The sequence below is a fragment of the Chroicocephalus ridibundus genome, chromosome 1 (assembly GCF_963924245.1).
Source record: "Chroicocephalus ridibundus chromosome 1, bChrRid1.1, whole genome shotgun sequence".
NCBI classification, from domain to species: domain Eukaryota; kingdom Metazoa; phylum Chordata; class Aves; order Charadriiformes; family Laridae; genus Chroicocephalus; species Chroicocephalus ridibundus.
The window spans coordinates 59,456,801-59,477,544 of record NC_086284.1 but is presented as its reverse complement, the minus strand read 5'-3'; the positions used below and the strand labels follow the sequence as shown (position 1 = coordinate 59,477,544).

At 36.7% G+C, this 20,744-nt stretch overlaps 1 protein-coding gene across 3 annotated transcripts in view; it reads left to right on the top strand.

Annotated features, from left to right (window-relative positions):
* The window catches only part of UGGT2 (UDP-glucose glycoprotein glucosyltransferase 2), a 90,517-nt gene that overhangs the window by 23,943 nt on the left and 45,830 nt on the right, over positions 1-20,744 (top strand). For all 3 annotated transcript variants that reach the window (XM_063336471.1, XM_063336481.1, XM_063336491.1), the window contains 7 exons: positions 4,271-4,331; positions 10,005-10,096; positions 11,538-11,688; positions 12,686-12,805; positions 16,827-16,912; positions 18,302-18,437; positions 20,005-20,136. In XM_063336471.1, coding sequence (XP_063192541.1) covers positions 4,271-4,331; positions 10,005-10,096; positions 11,538-11,688; positions 12,686-12,805; positions 16,827-16,912; positions 18,302-18,437; positions 20,005-20,136 — 778 coding nt within the window. The remainder of the gene's footprint in view (positions 1-4,270; positions 4,332-10,004; positions 10,097-11,537; positions 11,689-12,685; positions 12,806-16,826; positions 16,913-18,301; positions 18,438-20,004; positions 20,137-20,744) is intronic.

The window sequence follows — 20,744 nt, the reverse complement described above, 5'->3', positions numbered from 1 at the left end:
TATGCGTGTTTTACAGCTTGCTAGATGGATTCCTGGCAATTTCGTCAAGTAGAAAATAACTCCTGGCAGAGCTCATGATCGGTCTCTTAAATGCTTCCTGTCTGATGCAGGAGATGCCATGAAGGCTTCTTAATCCGTCAGGCACTTATGGTTGAATGCCTACTCCTCTCTGCTTTTACTGGAATAATATTTTCCCAGGTGGGAAATTCTGTTGAGTTAACAGCAGATCTACTCACAGTAGGAAGAAGCAAAATTCTATTAATAAACTTCATAGAGGATCCACCCACATTAGTTAGAATTAGAACTGTGCTTAGAAGCAATGCTGTGCTTCTAAGATAAGATGTCAGTGTTTTACCTGGGAAGATAACAGATTACTTGACAAAGATCAAGATAAATATCTGTACTAATACTAAAAATTGCTCTTCCTGTAAGATAATTTTATTGTAATTGAGAAATGCTTTTCTTCATATCTAATAAGTTCTTCATGCAATCCGATCAGCAATATTTGCTTGAATTACTGAATTAAGTATGATGCTAAACAGGGTTCTTTAGCTCAGTGTGCTTTCATATTTTACAACTCTTGTTTAATCATCACAGTGTTTCATTGTCATCCCTGATTTTCTGTTAGAGAAAATATACACTGTAATGGAAAAACCAGCTTTGTAACATCCTGTTTCAAAGAAGAAAAATAACTTTAAAATGCCTGAAATGTAATTATTATTAAATATTAAGGTGCAAATTACAGTTAGATTAGCAATCAGAAAACACAGCTTTCCCTTAGAAGTAGTGGAAACGTACATAATGATGAACTGCAAGGTTGGTTCTCTTCTTTAAAGGATAGGAAAAAGGCGGTTTGAAGTATGCTAGGTGACATTTAAATCGTTGATTTAAAAAGTCAAATTGTTACATTCCCTTTGACTCCCGCCGTGTATTTGTGGCATTAGAGCGCAATTTACCTGCTCTTCAAACATTTTATTTTTATGAGTAAAAGTGTAAGAAGATTTTACAATTATTAAAAGGGGAATCACAGTTTATGTCCTGTATAATTTATTCTAATATGCTAATCTAACATATTATTTTTAACAAAGAGAGATTATGAATATTTAAATAAAGTTAGTAGGTCTGCATTGGCAACAAACAGACTTAAATCAAAGGGGCATTGTGTAAAAAAAAAAAAAAAAAAAAAAAAAAAAAAAAAAAACCAAAAAAAAACAACAGTGCACAAAATATATTTCCATAATAATCTAATCATGCTTAACCTGCTGAGTCACAAATACTAGTTTGGAAAAAAACCCAACCTAGAATAAACAGGAAATTAAAAGATATTGCTTAATCACTTTAGATAGATAACTGGTCATTCTAATAGTAGTGTTTTAAAATTGATTAAATGTCACACAGTTTACGTATGAAAATAACCATTTTCTTAGTTATGCAAATTTTGCTTTGAAAAGGCTGTGTAAAAATTCTAGAACTATTGCTATTAAAATAAAAATTAAATATTACACGTTCATTAAAAATGGAGGAGTTCCTTAGACCATAAAAAATAATATACCAGTCTTCCTAAAGTTTCTAGTGAAATTTCCTGCATTTTTGTGTCTCAATATTTCCAGTTGAACAGTTTAGTCTGAGCTAGATTGTACAAAATGTCATCAGATCTAGACAGTGTAAGAACTAATATATGTCATGGCAATATTTTGATAATGCATTTTCTAGGATATTTTTAATCTTTGATTTATTTTATATGTGTCATAAATATCTGTTAATTAAGAATATGATAACAAGAATTATCATACTGTGTTTCTTGTTATCTGTTCATTATTCATGAATGTTAACATTATGAACCATGTGCAAAGTTTTCTTTTTTTTTCTCCTGATATGCAGTACTGTATAGCTACATGTTTTTCCAGATAAGATTAAAGATGTATAAAATAACGTGACAGAAAATATTACAACTTTAAGGTCATACAAGAATATTCCTGCATCATGTAGAAGGATAATTAGTATCCATTTACTTTCAGACAGTAAGGTGTTTCTGTTTGGTAAGTCTTTAGCACTGAATATTTAGAAGAGCAATGCATAGAACTTTGTAAAGCTTTTAACAAATTGAACAAATGACTGAACTCAAAATGAACTAATACCTTTCACAGGTACTTTTACAGTTGTTACCTCAAATTCCTAGGGTGTCCTTCTCAACAGCTGACCATCACACTTTTTCCTTAAAATCTTACTAGAAACCTGCATCGTCAACTGCCATGCATAGACAAGGAGCTAGTTAATGATTCTTTAATGTATTGCTTTCCTATTATCAGAAAAAGCTATCAGTAAAGCTTGCCTTTTTGCTGATAAGTATTTTACTTCCTTGCTAATGTTGGGCCAACTTCGTCTCTTCCTTTCCACCTTTTTACTATTTTCACATTCATTTTTTAATGTTTCTGACTTACTACTCTAAGCTATTTGGAAAGATTTAGGTTGTTCTTTTTATCTGTGTAGCTCTCTTCACCTATGTACGCAGAATGAAGCATTGATTCTGAGAGTTGCAGGCCCTTGTACTACTTATGTTGAGTTGAGCGAGATAAAAATCAGAACTTTTTTCCCTAAAATATAGAATCATAGAATGTGTTGGGCTGGAAGGGACCTTTAAAGGTCATCCAGTCCAACGCCCCTGCAGTAAGCAGAGACATCTTCAACTATATCAGGTTGCTCAGAGCCTCATCAAGCCTGGCCTTGAATGTCTCCAGGGATGGGGCTTCCACCACCTCTTTGGGCAACCTGTTCCAGTGCCTCACCACCCTCATGGTGAAGAACTTCTTCCTAATGTCTAATCTAAACCTACCCTGCTCTAGTTTAAAACCATTGCCCCTCGTCCTATCGCTACATGCCCTTGCAAACAGCCCCTCCCCAGCTTTCTCATAGGTCCCCTTCAGGTACTGGAAGGCTGCTATAAGGTCTCCCCGGAGCCTTCTCTTCTCCAGGCTGAACAACCCCAACTCTCTCAGCCTGTCCTCATAGGAGAGGTGCTCCAGCCCTCGGATCATTTTTGTGGCCCTCCTCTGGACCCGTTCCAACAGGTCCATGTCTTTCTGCGGACTCCAGAGCTGGACACAGTACTTCAGGTGGGGTTTCACGAGAGCAGAGTAGAGGGGCAGAATCACGTCTCTAGCTCTGCTGGCCACAGTTCTTTTGATGCAGCCTAGGATGCGATTGGCCTTCTGGGCTGCAAGCGCACATTGTTGGCTCACGTCCAGCTTTTCATCCACCAGTACACCCAAGTCTTTTTCCACGGGGCTGCTCTCTATTACATCATCCCCCAGCCTGTGTTGATAATGAGGATTGTCCTGACCCCAGTGTAGGACCTTGCACTTGGCCTTGTTGAACTTCATAAGGTTTGCTGGGGCCCACCTCTCTAGCTCATCCAGGTCCCTCTGGATGGCATCCCATCCCTCTTGCACATCGGCAGCACCACTCAGCTTAGCGTCATCAGCAAACTTGCTGATGGTGCACTTGATCCCATTGTCTATGTCATTGATGAAGATGTTGAACAGATGTTTTACTTCAGGACTCTCTAAAACTATTGCTATGAATTCAAAGTAATAGTTGTGTTAGTACTGCCACACGTTAAATTTCTACCTTGCTATGAAGTCCTTCTGTTAAGTAGTTGTTTTGCTTGTTGGCTAAGTAAATTGTCAGTAATAATTCCCATCAATTACAGATATTCTTTTAATGAGAAAAGTTCTGTAGTGTTCCTGAACTATGTCTGTTGCTGGTGGAAGTTCTCTTAAAGCAGTGTCCTATATAGTCAACTTCTGAGACTTCTACTTGATAGTGTTCATCCTAATCCTTCTCCATTTTTCCAAGTTCAAGTTTGGCTTCAGATAGTCTTTTCTTTGTACTTACAGTCTTTTAATATTTTCTAAAAATCTTAATCAGCAATGTTTACTTTTCAGCAGAAATATTTATAGTTTCTTGCTCTCTGCTCTATGACTCATATATCAAAACTAGTGAACATAGAAAGTAGTACAGTATTATATTTACTCAGTATTGAATATACTTACAACATTCTGTATGTTCATAGAGAGTACCTAAGCTTTATGAGAAGGTTTAGATTAGTTGAACAATGTCCTGGTTTGAGGAAAAACCGCAACAAACAATAAGCAAGTTATTAAGCTCATCCTCCGATGACTACTGATAATAACATATTTAAACCATGTTGACTGGTTTTATTGCTGTCTTTGACATCACAGTTTGAGTTACACCTTTCTCATTTTTACAGATCGCTGACCAGACTGCCTGTAGACAAGAAAATGCGAAATGAAATAGAAGAAAATCAGAAGGTTTGTTTTTGTTTCTTCAAGTGGACATTTGAGTACTATTATCATATTATTGCTTTTGGAGATTTTTTTATTAGTGTAGCAACTTTCATGGGGTTTCTATCAGAGAAAAAGAGCTAAAGAAACAACATTGAAATACTCAATTCAAATTTTTCACTTTCTGCTGCTCTTGGTCCATTTTCCCTTCCCTCTTTTGATTTTTACAGAATTAGGCAAGGACAAACAATTTTTTTTTATGGAGTACTGTGTTCAGTCATAAATTGTGTGCTGTGAAAGCAAAATAAGTATCAGTTAATTTTTCTAGAGTTTTGGTGTTGACTCTAGGCCTGCTGCTTATATTATGGTTAGCACATACTAGCTGTGAGCTTTCCACACCCTGACTCACGCATAGAACTATTCTGCAAGGTATTTTGAATGTTGCCTGTGGTCGATGGTGGATTTATTTTCATCCTTGATGCATTGCATCTTTTGTGTATCACATTAGGAGCCGCTGTTCATGTGATTTTTGACTGATCTGAGGTGTAATCTAAGATGCCACTTTGCGTTTGTAGAGTTTGTGACATCTGTCATTTTCTGTCTCAGTTGAGAGTTTGGATTTTTTCTTTCAAGTTGAATGTTAAAATTAAATGTTGGCCACCATGCTTTTGGTCACATGAAAGGACCTCCATAGCACTGTCCGTGATCTTCAGAACATATATTTTCATATGGTGTTAAGGCTGACCAGCCACCATAGTGAAAAGGGATTTATTTCTTTCTTACAGTACTTCTGTGCTTTTGGAACATTTCCATGTATTGTTTTCCTTTGTATCCATTCAGGCCTCTTCCTCTTGTCTTGCCAAGACTAATATCTCCAGAGGTCACTCCTTTCCAGTTTCTTCCACCTTCCAAAACAGTGAAAGTTAACAATATCCCTGTTGCACTCATGCCACCTTCTCATGAAGAGCTTGTCATCTCTATTGTAGCAAAAATTTCACATAAATGTGTTAGAGCTCTCCACCACACAAAACTAATTGTAAAACTTTCCAGCCTTGAGTATTTCCTGCCCAAATAGTGACAGGCTCAAGTGTTACATCCTTGTAAATGTTTATGCAAACAATTTTATAGGGCCTTTTTAGTCCATAGGTGATTCCACGTGGGACTGGCCTATTGAGAATACAATTCACATATCCCAGCAGTTCACCTTCCTGAGCCCTTCAGCTTGCTTGTGTGCCGGCTGCATGTGTGATTCTTGGGTTGTCACAGAGATCTCGGAGTGGGCTCAACATTATGCAGACAGCTTGTTTATTGCACTAGTGAGAAGTGCTGTAGTTTTTCCTCAAGGGACCAAACCAGTATCTGCACCCCACTTTGGTGCTTTCTATGTGCAGCTGAGATACACATTTTCCTGTATCTCTTTGTTGTTAGGGTTATAGTCAGGATAAAGCAAAACAAAGCCCTGTTGATCATACTTTCTCCAGAGTATGAGTGTTGGTATCAGGACTTTCCTTGTTTTTTGGTGAAGTCTTTACAGTGTCTTTCTCAAACTGCAGCTCTGTTAATACAAAAATAAAAACCAACAGCTTAATCAAAAACTCTACCCCAAAATGCAAAAAAAAAAAAGGCATATCATAGAATCATAGAATCATAGAATCATAGGGTTGGAAGGGACCTCTGGAGATCATCTAGTCCAACCCCCCTGCCAGAGCAGGGTCACCTAGAGCAGGTTACACAGGAACACGTCCAGGTGGGTTTTGAATGTCTCCAGAGATGGAGACTCCACCACCTCTCTGGGCAGCCTGTTCCAGTGCTCTGCCACCCTCAGGGTAAAGAAGTTCCTCCTCATGTTTAGGTGGAACTTCCTATGTTCCAGTTTGTGCCCATTGCCTCTTGTCCTGTCCCCGGGCACCACTGAAAAGAGCCTCGCCCCATCGTCCTGACACCCACCCTTTAAGTATTTATAAGCGTTGATATCAGAAATTGAAATAGCTGTTATTACTAAATATAAGGATTAGGAAAAGTTACTGAGATTTGATTGGAAATGAATGTCTCTGCATTTAGGCACATCTGTATGGTATGTAAACTCCTGTTATGACAATGAAGATGTAGTCAATGGACATCAAAAACAATTTAGCTCACTCGGTGGTTGTTTTGTGGGACATGATTGAGTTGCCTAAACCTGAATTTCTGATGTCATTTGAGATGCTGCAGGCTATCTGAGATAGCCATACAGGTCTGGCAGATGTGTCCACTGGGATATCCATTCCCTTCTGCCTGACCCGTACCTCCCAGTCTGAGATGCTTTGTCCTGAGATAAATTATATTGGGTGTCTGTGTGGTTGGTCAACTAAATTGCTCCTATGATTCCATGACTGTATTAAATACATTAGGAGGGTCTTAAGCACCTAGAACACTAAGTTTAAATTTCATGCTACATCCTACCTGAGGGTATAGGCCTTTTGACAGCTAAAAGCTAAAGTCTGTTTAATAAAAATAGGGAAACTTCCTGAGCACTGCTGCTAGAGCACTATAAATTGGCTTGTGCGTTTTTAAGCTGCAGTACATCCATCTAGCAGCAGGAGAGATATGATCTCATGCTGTGTGTAACTGGATGATTCCCTCTCAAGATAATGAAAGTTGAATAGGAAATGTAATGGGAGGAAATAAAGGTATTAGAAGTTGAAAGGCATGTGATGATTTAGTGTAATGAATTGATACCTAACTAAGAAATAGACAAAGAACTGCTATAGATAAGAGAAACAATAAAATCTCATTAAACACAACTCGGAACTTCTGATGCAATAATCTGCTGACAGTTTAGCAAGAAAATACCGTGTGAGTATTATCATCATTAAATTCTGGTCTTAGATGCCTAAATACTCCTTCCATCAAAGTTGCTACAGCAAATGGATGCTCTTCTGAACAATCAAATGCCTAGTATCAAAATTGTATAGTGAGTCTCATCTCTGATTCAGCTCAGTTCTTTTCCTACTGAAGGATTTGAAAAATGTTTTAAACTCCTATTTCAACACCCAATGGCTGATACTTTTATCACTGTTCTTGCATTCATTTTACTGAGTATTAGTTTTTGTGTGACCTACATCAGCCAGTTGCAGTCTTACTCAGTATCTCTGTTTACGTGAATGTCTGGGCGTATTAAGCATTCAGTAGGGGTAAGAGATCTCTTACCTGAAATGCTGATTTCGGTGCTTCAAGGAGAGGGACTGTTCTAGCTGATCTCACAAGATCTGTGCAAGAGCCTTGAAAGAAGCTGGTAAGATTTCTTGAGGCTGGAATCCTCCTTATAGTTGTTCACTCCTTGAGTCCAGTGGCATTAAGGGGGATTTTTTGTGGTTACAGCACTCTGTGGCACAACGCTGGTATTAAAACTGGAAGCCAAGTTGGATTTGCTAACTACAAAAACATTTCAGATTTACCTAGGACTTTGGGTAGAAAGAAGTCTTATCTTTGTGTGCCTGGCTGTTTAATTTTGTCCCATCTGCCCATTTTGACTGTGTCTCAGGATCAAGCTCTGTCTAGGTAAAACGATCAGAAATACCACATGCTGCAGCGGCACTTGGCACTGTTAGGCATCTATGAATTTTGGCTGCTTATAAAGGATGTGTAGAGTGAGACCTTGGGAGGGTGTGTAATTCTGTGTGAAGCTGTGGCAGGAAAAATGTTAACATCAGACACTAGCCCCTACTTCTAGTTTTTGTTTTAATGGTTGCATGAGGTTTAACAAAGATAAGTATGACGTCCTGCACTTGGGCCAGAGTAATGCAAAGCAGCAGTTAGTTATGAAGAAGATAAAAGTCCTTCCTCTTCCTTTTTCCTTTATAAATTAGAAAAGTAATTAAACTATTTCCTTTTTTTTCCCCTTATCCAACCATAGGAAACTTAGTGCCACGCATTTATGCTCCTTATTTTTGAAAGGCCCACTGACATCCATTTTTTAGGTGCCTACTGAAGTTTTCATGAAAGATAATAACTAACTAAATTAACCAAAAAAAAAAAAAAAGGCTTTCTGGTTATTTCTTAGGATTAGTGGGATGCAGTCTCCCCTCTGGTTAGTTCTTAGGATTAGTGGGATGCAGTCTCACCTCCCACCCCCCCAAATCCACCATGTTCTTCACATTATATCTGAGTTTGAAAATATAAATATATAAAGTATTTAGATACTTTATAACAAAGTAATTATTACTCTCTTGTAAATCTACATACAAAAAAGCACTACAAAGTTCAGGTTACACCATTAGAATAAATTAAGTCTACCAGTTTCAAAAGCTGGTTTTCAAGGTCAGGTTTGGGGCTTTCATAAAAATTCTTTCTGTGTTAGGCTCGGACTTATCACAGCTGCATTCTTCCTTCATGCAGAGCCCTGCCTTTCATACGTTGATATTAGGTACCATTACATATTTCCATTCTGCTTTGGGTTGTGAAAATGTTTATATAAGCTGAGGAATACGGTACCTTTTCGATGAATGGTGAGTAATATGCACATCTCTTGGATTACAAGGAGCTTCAAGTGCACTGTTGTCTCATTTATGTGGGGTTGCACTTAGAATGCCACAAACCAGTTAGCTTTGAGTTTACTTACATTTAACTGCGTGAAAGTAACCACGCTACTTTAATGGAATAATGTCACTTTCAAGGTTGTCCTGTTTTTTCTCTCACTTGTTCAGTGGCAGGCTCATAAGTGGAGTAGTATATGCAGCCTGAGTTGCTTGCTCCAAGGGTGCTTTTATTCAAAGTGTGCTTTTTGTTCACACTTACTTTGTTCACTAAGTGGGAGCTAAATGGGGAAAAAATTATCTTTCTCAGCTTGCTTTTTTTTTTCTGCCTATTTTTGGTGCTTTCCATTCCTCTGTTGGGAATTAAGACAGATCTGGAACTCTGACTGCTCCTCATGGGGTGAGTTGGAATAAACTGCTGCTGTTGCTCGTGTTACTTATCTTGCTACAGCCACTGCAGATTGAACAGTGTGGTGCCTCACAGCTCTGAAATAAAATGATAAGGCATACCTTAGTCCCTAAACACTTCCTTCCTCTTGTATTTGTTTATTGTGGATTTTTTTCTTTATGCAAAGCAAGGATGTGCTATCCCTTTCTGATTTATTTTTTTTCCAGGACCCCTCTGTTAGACGAGATTGTGTTTTTTCTCGTCTGTCTTTCCTACCTCCCTCCCTCTAACAGTTGTGACTACACATTTTTGGAATTGTGAAAGATTTTAAGCTATTGAGAAGGTACTTTCAAGTGGAGGTCTGGAGAGCACATGTAGGGTCTGCCTTTGATCTCCATTTGGAGGTGAATGGATACGTAGGAGGAATATGCTGGGGCTAATTTTCAAAAACTTATGAGCTGTATTTCTGTATCTGTGTGTATTTTCACTTTCTGTTGGGAGACACTGAGAATGTGTTCTTGCCTATACCTTTGTACAGGTAGGGACACTGTAGGTTCTTTCGGGGGGGATTATCAACTATTTTAATTTGTATTTCTATTAGGCATTGAAAGTGTGTTGAATAGCACTCCTAAAAGTATGCTTCCAATATTTTTACCAACAACACTCAGCTAAGAGAAGAAATTATGTGGAAGAGATTTAATATCTCTGTTGTGTAGAATTACTTAGTTTTGTGTATTTTTATATCTGTATATGTGTGTTAGTGTCCTAAATAATTTAGCAGTACTTCTTATTTTTAAGCATTTTCATGAAATACTTGGAATCCAACCTGGAGAAGCACGTTTATTTCTAAATGGCCTTCATATTGACCTGGATTTTCATGATCCTTTTAGGTAAGATGGTATATTTTATTTGAAAATTACAAATTACTAATAATACTGGAGGAGTTTTACTCATGGCGATAAGTAATCTCATCTGTTGCGTTTTTGGGGCCATGAAGTGCTCCAATAGAGGGAATATTGGTTTACAGTGGTTTTACTCTGAATATGAACATTGTATAAGTAGCTGAAAACAGTATTTTTTTCTCTTGGAACATGTTTTATATTTGCTTAGTTTTATGACTCAACATGTAAAATTCATGTTAAAATGGAAGGAATCCAATATCTATGTATAAAAAGATGGGAAAAGCACTTAATGTAAGTTAAGTGCTTTCACTTCATCCCTATTTCTTAAAAATTAACAAAAAAATTGGAGGCATTAAATTTAAATACACAACACCTTGGGTTCTTTTTGAGATACTTGTGAGTCTGTATCTGGCCACCTTTTATAATAATTTCTGTTAATGCAGAACTAACCTGCTTTTGGTATAAGAAATCTTTTTCCAGTTTATGTAATTATAGTATAATTTTTTGGGGTGTGACTTGCCTCTCTTATGCAAGCACTCATAAACTGCACTTTCCCTTACATTCTGTATGATGTCAACAGAGAACAGACATGACTACTTCAGAATCATCTTTGGTGGCCTGCAAACTGTCAGTAAATCTCCTGAGGCTGAGTGGGTTTTTTTGTTTTGTTTTAATTTTCCTATAATTCATCAGGGTCTACAATTCTTTATTTTCTATTTTTTAACTCAAAATGTCATCTTTGCTCCTTCAAGGAAATCCTTAAACTTTCTTGCTTTTAGTGTTTATACTTGCAATTTTTACTCAATTTTTTTCTCAGCTGTGGTTTTGGGATGGAGTCACTTGCATATTTTTTGATAATGATGCAAATATTAATAGTATTTTTTAATGCTAGTGCTAGGTTTAATTTCAGTATAATTTAGAAGAAACCTTTAGAATAGAACTCAAAATGAAGCAAGGTAGAATAAAGGCATTTGAAAAATCTTGCCTGCCGTGGTCTAGTAGGTGAGTACTTCAGGTTTGTTTCATTCACATAGTGAATTTTCAGATTGCAACAAATGTTAGAGTCTTGTTGGGTTTTCTGGGAAAGAGTTTTCTCTTAGAGGAGTAGCTATATGTTCCCTCCCGGCTGTTTTCAGGGTTCTGCTGTGATGCACATTTAGGGTTTGCCTGTGTCTCCACCACTTGCTGCCTGCTTCTCTATACACTTGCAAAGCTTCCTATTATTTGCGTAATATGTTATAATTCTATTTTGAAAAATTTGAAGACATATAAGTGCAGTGTTGTTAATCTATTTGTTTTAAACATTTGACTGCAGAAGAATATAAAAATTATTTTTAATACTAAAATAATCCTTGTGTTAAGTCTTTTTTATTTTTTGTCATGACAAGAGTTCTGTGTAGACATTATGTATTTTTTCTTCCCGAAAAAGTATCTTAGAGACTCTTAAACTGGAAGGAAAAGTGATGCATGGCCTTCATGAACTTGGAATCAAAGAGGAGATCCTGAGTAAATTTATGAGGTTGCATATACATCCTACAGATGACAATTATGCGTTAGATATTCGTCACTCTTCGATAATAGTGAGTAATTAACTATTTATTTGAATGTTACATATTTGATGCTATGTATAAGACAGTCTGTCTTTTTTTTGCAGTGTAATTAAAATACTAGGCATAAACCCATATATCAATAAGCAGTATAAAATATTTTGGAGGGTGGTATTTCTTCAATACATTTTAGGAGTCATTTACTCTATCCTATACCTTATTAAAATTTTAATATGTAGGATATTGAAAAGAGGAAGAGTGGTTGCACACTGATAGCTATAGAATTTGACTTTACATCAATTCATTTAGCTAGGTAATGTCTTTGTATTATGCAAGACTGCTAAATGTACTTTAAAGGTATGGTAATTGAATTGTGGAGAACTTAAATACTTTATTTTTAATTGTCTGATTACTTTGCTTTTTTCTTCCCTCTCTTTTTCAAAGTTTATGCAGTTTTCATTACAAAGGTTATGCTGGTGAAAAAGGCACTAAAATACTAATTTTCTTCACCTGAAAGAACCACATTTCACTCTTCTGTTTGCCAAGTGTAGACAGGCTTGCACAGGAAATAGTAGATAAATTTGGCCATATATTAATTACTTATTTTTATATAAAAATACTGCTGCTGTAGGTTATAGATAAATACTGTATTTGTCTTACAAGGTGTTATGCTGTATTACATACATATCTGTGTGTTATGTTGTTATGACTTTTGTATTGTGAAAGTAGTTTGCACACTTGAAAAAATGCTTTTATTCACATCCTGATGCAGCATACAAATGGTCTTTTTTCCTTTTCTATCTATTATTAGTTTTATTATGTATTGCAAATAAAAAACCCGAACAGTTTGAGAAGGAAAAAAAATACTCATTTTAAAAGCTATTTCCTGTTACAATTTCGAAAAGAAGATAAAACACTTTATTCTTTCCAGCATTTCCATGCGTGTTAAAATAGCTTTATTTATACATACATAATCTATTCAGTGGTTAATAAATTTGTGTTTTTTAAATGAATGGCTTCTTTGTTTTAGTGGGTTAATAATATAGAACAAGATCACAGCTATAGCACGTGGCCTGCAAGCTATCAGGAACTGCTAAAGCCCACATTTCCTGGAGTTATACAGCAGATTAGACGTAATTTATATAATTTGGTAAGTTTGGAGAACTTAATTTCTTTGCGTACTTTATGTATTAATATGTGGACAGACAATTTATTAAAAAATACACATGCTATATTCATTGTTAACATAGGTTAGAACTTCATGTTTTCTGTGTGGATCTGTTAATAAATCTTTTTGTTTAGTGAGTCATATGTGATTATTAGTCTGATTTCCAGAAGCGGCGTTTATGTCTTTTATCTGTTGACTCTAACAGCTTGAATCTTGGTGAAGTGGTTTATTTCTATGAAATATTCCCAGAATTACAAATAATGTCAAACTTTACATTCTACAAAATCAACCTTCTTGGTAACCTGGACTTTCTAATGAGGGTGTAAATACATATATATAATTAAATTTTTCTGTATATTTGGCCGTGTAACAAAAAGATAATAAAAGACAAAGATAGTGCACATATTCAGGACTACATCATGAAATTAATTTTTTCAGAATGTGTAGGAGTTGAGGGGGCATAGGTGAAGTTGACATGGAGACCCTAAAACTGGAGTTCATGAGCCTGTTGATCGTAACAGCTGAGTATTCTGTATAAGGAGAAGAAACTACTTTTACAGCTGACTGATTTCTCAGGACAGTTAACATGTGAATGTCAAATTCAATTAATTGACATATTCTTTATTTTAGATGCTGCCATAAAAAGCAGTATTTTAATTCCCATGTGTTTCTTGGCTTTCAGGCTTTGCAAGCAAGCTGTCAATCTTTTCTGTTTATACTAGGCAACTGATTGTATTATAAAGTAGCCTCATAATTTATTGAAATCCTTCAGAGAGTCACCATTACCATTGGTGAATCTCATTGCTAAGATTCAGAGACAAAAGATGAAGATGGAAATTTTGTACCAGCAGGCCACTAATTAGAGGAGAAGAGGAATGCATGCCTCATTTTAAGACTATTTTAGAAAATGCTGCCAGTTTCATGGAAGACTCGCCACTGGTTTAGGTTTTGTTTTCAAGCAATGAAAGTTGCTTCTAGGTGTCACTGAAGACTGCCAGCTGGAGATGTGAAATAATGAATGGTCGTCTTCCACTGCCTTGATATATAGTTTAGGAGATGAAAGGGATGCATAGGATTAGCACTGAAGAATACAGGAAGCAAGTTATTCCAGCCCTGTAAGGAAAAACATCTTGTGAAATTCTTTTCATTTATGGGATAATGTAATGGCACTCTTCAACCTCTCTGCCAAGGAATTGATGTAAATAAAATTCTAAATGCAATGTGGTTACAATTTGACAGAGAAATGCAAACTTTTTATATCCTCCTGAGTAAAACAGAAAATAAATAATGAGCTACTCCCACATGATGAACGAAGCACCACTGAGCTTGTTTGTAATTTTTGATAAATGCTAGCGTCCAGCGAGTACTTATCTGGGAATACTGTGAAATATAATTTGCTTAAAAAGAGCACAGAATGAATATTAATCTGGGGAATGGAGTGAAGTTCTGATGGTGCAGCTATAGTTTCAGCTCTCTTCTACAGTACTGTCGTGCTTTGACCTGCATGACAACACAAACTTTTTTTCCAGGTGACATTTCTGTGTTCACTGTGAAGAATAGTTTCTACTCACTGAATTAACTCAGTATTTCATTTTATCCTCCCCATGCAATTCTTGGCTTTCTGCCTCCTATAATATACAATACTGGACTTGGGCACAGTTTTGTCAGTTTTTCTGTTCCTTTCCATGCTACATATAGATAATTCACCACTATCAATTAATTTTCTTCATGGTACACTACTGAGAGAAGGTAATGATAACTGTCCTTGTTTTAGAGGTGATGAACTAACGTACAGAAAGATTTAATTTATAAAGCATACTAATTACAAATGTCTTGTAGCCTAATTTTTCCTCTGTCTGTAGCAGTCTGTATCACTTAGTAAGTTAAGGAAAAAGTTATTGCTAATTTAAATTGAAATTTAAATTACAAAAGGTAATTGTATGAATCATAGAATGGTTTGGATTGAAAGGGGACCTTCAAAGATCATCCAGTCCAATACCCCATAATCTCTGACTAGATCAGGTTGCTCAAAGCCCCATCCAACCTGACTTTGGACGCAGCCAGTGATGGGCCATCCACAACTTCTCTGGGCGAGCCCTTCCCCTGTGACACCTGTGGTGTCTCACCACCCTCACTTCTTCATATCCAATCTAAATCTACCCTCTTTTAGTTTAAAACTGTTACCCCTTGTTCTGTCACTACTACTGGTAAAAAGCTGCTCCACCTTTCTCATAAACCCCCTTTTAAGTATTGAAAGGCTGCAATCAGGTCTCCCTGGAGCCTTCTCTGCTCCAGGCTATCTCTCTCAGCCTGTCCTCATAGGAGAGGTGTTCAGCCCTCTGACCATTTTTGTGGCCCTCCTCTGGACCTGCTTCAACAGGTCCATGTCTTTCCTGTGCTGCAGGCTCCAGAGCTGGACACAGTGCTCCAGGTGGGGTCTCATGAGAGCAAAGTAGACAGGGAGAGTCATGTCCCACTGCTTTTGATGTAGCCTAGGATACAGTTGCCTTCCTGGGCTGTGAGCGCACATTGCCAGCTCATGTCCAGCTTTTCATCCACCAGTACCTCCAAGTCCTTCTCGGCAGGGCTGCTCTCAATCCCTTAATCTCCCATCCTGTATTGATACTGAGGGTTACTCCCTCCCAGGTGCAGGACCTTACACTTAGCCTTGCTGATTCACATGGGCCCACTTCTCAAGCTTGTCCAGGTCCCTCTGAATGGCATCCCATCCCTCAGGCATGTCAACTGCACCACTCAGCTTGGTATCATTGGCAAACTTGCTGAGGGTACACTTGACCCTACTGTCTATGTCCTTGATGAAGATATTAAACAGTACTGGTCCCAGTATGGTTACCCCTTGGGGACACCACTTGTCACCAATCTCCATCTGGACATGGCGCCGTTGACCACTACCCTCTGGATGCAACTACACAGCCAGTTCCTCATCCACTGAACAGTCTGCTCATCAAATCCATGTATCTCCAGTTTAGAGAGAAGGGTGTTGTGGGGACCATATCAAAAGCCTTACAGAAGTCCAGATAGATGACATCAGTAGCTCCTTCCTGTCCACTGTTGTATTCAATCCAAGTGACATGAAGTTCAGTATATGCAAAGACAACCAAAATACAAGCAGTATGTAATAAAAAAAAAATGTTCATAATGAAGCAGATGATGTGTGTAATATGAAGTAAATTGCATTATGTATTCAAAGTTAAATATTGGCATAGATGTATATAACAGCTGTATTATGGAAACCTACAACCTATCATTTAACTATAATCTGAGGGGGAGGGAGTGTTCAAAATTTAAATTTATTCCGCTGCATTTCAACTATTCTAGCAAAGTTATGATAAATTCTAAGGGGAGTTGCAGTGCGAAGCTGAATAAATAAGGTACTGGTGTCATATTTAAATCTGCATAAGGATAATCTACCTATGCAGACAGATCACAGTTTTAAATTCTGTGCATGCCTGGAAGATCTGATTTTACACTTCAAGCTACAATAAGTGAAAGAGTGAATACAAAGATACATGAGACGGGAAGGAAGAATTCTTTCCCAATGCTCCATTTTTTTAATTAAAGTTTTAAGTCAATATATTCTATTTGTTTATTTTAGTTTAGTTTTCACAACAGAAGAGAGTTAGTTGAAAGAAGTAATAGAAAAATGAGCATGAGATCCTTTTTAATTAATTAGCAAGTTCATTAATAAGAACAAAGTATTGGCACAGTCTTTCAAAGGAGAGTAGTGATATCACGTGGTTTTAAGTTCAATAAATGGTTAAATCCTGTTTTCAGTGTTTGCTCCAAATTCATTGATTCTGAGGTTATTTTCATTTACACTCCTAATGTTTCTTACAATGAGTGCTCTAGGCAATTGAAAACCATTGGGGTGCACAGTTCCTTTGGAAATTTCTGTTCTTATCTCAGATTTTATGTCTGAAAAAAAAACAAAAGCAGATATCAAGAATAAATATTGGCTGTATAATATGTTTTTTCTTCTTAGGTACTTTTTGTTGATCCTGTCCAAGGAGATACAGGTGATTATATGAAACTGGCAGAATTATTCTATCATCATAATGTACCACTTAGGTAAGGAAAACGGAAAGACTTGAATAAAAGTCTTAAAAGGAGGTTGTTTTCTTCTTCATCTTCTGTTCTGCTAGGAAAATATGTGAATTCAAATGAAGTCCAATGCAACAGCATTCTCATGCAACACATTGGTTGCACACTTGTGTTAAGTTTAATGGAAAATATTCGTACTCTTGCTCCTCTTACCTATTGCTTGTGACATGGCATGCAAGATGGAGCTTGTCTACGCTTTCCTTCCTTGCACTGTCAGAAACTGGCCTGGTGTTTTCTGGGCCAGGTCAATTTGCCAGTCCCAAGATCCTCAATGGAAGGATCTTTCTGGTCCTTTTCCTATACCAGCTAAGATAGAACTGACTGTAATGATCAGAAGTCCTTTCAAGTAGTATAGTAGAGACCAGGATTGTCATGTGTTCTCAGCAGGGAATATGACTTCAGCTATCTTCAGTTTTAACTCTCCTGGGTCTTCAGTCTGCGAAAGACTTTGTGCTTTAGTCATTGTGCTGCTATTTGCAGTCTGTTTGACCAGATTGTCTCACTGCTCAAAGCCTTTGTTCCCTGGAGAAACAGGATCTTCGCATCAGTATCTTTCACTTTTGAGCTTTTTGGAGCGTGTGCCAAACCTTTCAGTGATGTCTTCGTGTGAAAATGATGATGCTCAATTTAATCAAAATGTTTTGTTATAGACAAACAAGTGGCTGTTAGGTTTGAATGTCCCCTGCTGTTGTAGAACACTAAATCTCTGTTATACTTCATGCTGTAAAGGTAGTATGGCCTGATTAACCCAATTTTTTTTTTTTCCATGAGAACAGTATCAAAATACCATCTCCAATAGGAGTTTTCTTGGGTTTTTTCCTCTCAAGCCTCCTATTTCTAGGGCTTTTTTCACTTAATGGAAATGTAGGGAATTGTAGTAGATGTTTTTAAAATTGCTGTGAATGGAGAATGAATGGTAATAGGAGGGTGGGGAAGCCCCAGAAGGTGAAAAAGGCAAGAGAAGGGCTAGTAAGAATGGCATGTACTGCCGACAGGGTGCCAAGACCCCAGCATGTCTACGTGCAGCTACTCAAAACACCCATTTCAGGAAAAATAAAGACAGATCATACTCAGACTAAAACAAAGACTCAAGGTTAAGAGATGATGGCAGGGATGTAAAGTGTGTCATAACCCGTGATCGCTTAAGGAAAGAAAGGGCTGTCAGTAAATCCTAATAACTCCCAAAGATCTTAATTGCTGCTGGCTTTTTGTGCCTACATGCTGGACACATCACTTAAATGCAGACTTCTTGGGTTTCTCTGTTGGTGTTAGACTGTTACGTGAACTGTTATGTGAACAAGTTGTATGAAACTGATACTGGTTTAAAATGTATGATCTCTTTTTGTTTGTTTATAGAATTGGATTTGTTTTTGTTTTAAATACTAAAGAAGAAATTGATGGAAATGAAGACGCTGGAATAGCTCTTTGGAGAACTTTTAATTACATTGCAGAGGAAACTGACACCTCTCAAGCCTTTACCTCGATAATTAATGTTAGTTCTTTCACAAGAAATCACCTCTTTTTTTTCTTTAAACTTGTTACTTTTCTGTATAGTTAGGATTTTGCTACCTTGTGACAACATGATACATTCGCATTTATTTTGCATGGAAACAAAGTATTAAAACATGTATAGCATTAATTTGCTATAGAATGATTTGCAGAAATATTTTCCTCCTCCAGAAACCAACTTATTCTTGTAATTTTACTTACCTACAGGCTTTCTACAAGAATGTAAAAAGTAGATGCATACCTTACAGCTTTCAGTGCATTCTTGTGAAAAAAATGATTCTGTATTATCTGCATTAGTGTGATGTGTCTGCCTTTGTGTTCTGTATCTCTTGGAGTACAGGCATTTTAATATCTCTTTGGCAATCCTATAAGCTTTGAAAAACTCTTGGTTCTCTAGTGTAGAAAGTGAAACAGAGTAAGCTAAGGTCTTATTTGGTCGTTTGAGCTGTTAATGAGCGTAGAAAATGGAAATATTCCAGGCTTGCAGTTTAACAGGTGAGCCAGGTTTTCTGTGTGAGAGAATGCAGGTTCATGGGAAGACACGAATTTCAGAGACGAGAGATGAGTGGAGGGAAATAAAGTGAGCAGTCTATGTGAAGACTCTGCAGGCAAAATTATATCAGAGAATATGGTCATGGTATTAATACATGACATCTTTTCTTACTTTTGTTTTCTATTATTCTGTTCAGTGCCTAGAAACTAATGTCATGGACAAACTCAGAGAGCTTAAGATGAAAGGAATTGAAGTAGCCAGGAGTACCTTGGAAGAGAAATAGAAAGCTACAAGTGTTAGGAGCTGACACGCATGTGTGACTATTGTCTGTGACCAGGTCACAATATATCAATTTACAGCGTGCTTTTTAAAATATTGTGTTCCTCTATTTACTTTGTTTCAAAATATAAAAAGGAGGAGATGATAAATATAATTAAAAGATAACAAAAATAGAATCAATTAAATACAGGTTTGAGATATTCAGTGCTATAGAGATAAACTTACAGTTCATTTGAAAAGAAATGGGTGGAATAATTTTCACTTCAAATTTCTTTTGTATGTTTGATGAAAGTAATAAAATCTTATGCTATGAAATAAAATGGCGTTGGTAAGGAAAAATTACTCCTGTAGGAAAAAGTATCACTTACTAATTCAGACTGGGATTCATCCCATATAGATTCTGGTAGATACCCATGGTTAGGTAGTTTGTAGTAATAATTTAGATTCCCTCTCTAATCAGTGGAGAGAAATAACCTTTCACATTCTGCTCACATAAGCATATTCACTTTGCCACTTCAGATTTAGACTAAAGGTATAATAATAGATTCATCAGAACAGTGCTCTGATGAAAAATGGAGCATATGTGCAATGGTGATAATTACTAAAGCAATGTAAAAACTGCAATATAGCAATAAAAGCAATATAAAAGTATACCAATACAAAAATTACTACAGTACTGTACAAAGATTATATTTACTTTATTGCGTCTTTATTTTTATTAAATATGATTGAAAATTTATTACACTTTATTTATTTATTTCTGTTATAATTTTTACAGATGTACCGTGAAGTGAAAGACGGAAATGTTCTAACAGTAAATCATGTGAAAGATGTTCTTAGAAGCGAATACCCCCACGCTGATGCTCAGAGTATACTAGGTGTGCATTCTGAATACGATGATGGGAGGAAGGTATGTTGAGAGCAAAGTGGTAAGAAATATTGCAGTACACAATTAATTGCATTTGCCCAGCTGAAAGACCAGTAAGTGTTAAAGCACGGAAATACAGTATCTGAGTTTAATTTTTCTTCAGCCACCATTCAGGCATTTGCGGAAATGTTGAAAGGATTTCTGCATTACGGCTTGCACTATTAAAATTTCTTATTGCCTGCTGCTTTCAGGAGCACAAGTTTTGTGTTTTTTTCCTAGTAAGCATGTCAAGGAGTCTGTCTCTCACTGCAGATATTGTTTACCCATGTCTTGTACGTGAGGAGCTGAAGCCAATCTTCTAGGCAAATCGTTGTTTCCTTTAATTGTGCTTTCTGGTTATAATTTCCTTTGGGAAAGACAGCTATGGATTTTGATTTAAAGGCTATAGAGAAGACATTTTTATCTATAATTGATTATGTAGACAATTTTCTGCTAAAATACCTATGTAAAAGTATTTGTCCTTCATGTTTCTTCAGCCATGCCATCTATACAATCTTGTGTTTCTGACACATGCCATTCACTTTAATTATTTCCTTTTTAAATTTGTTGTATGAAGGATATTATGTTCCTTTAAAAAGGTGCATCTGGGC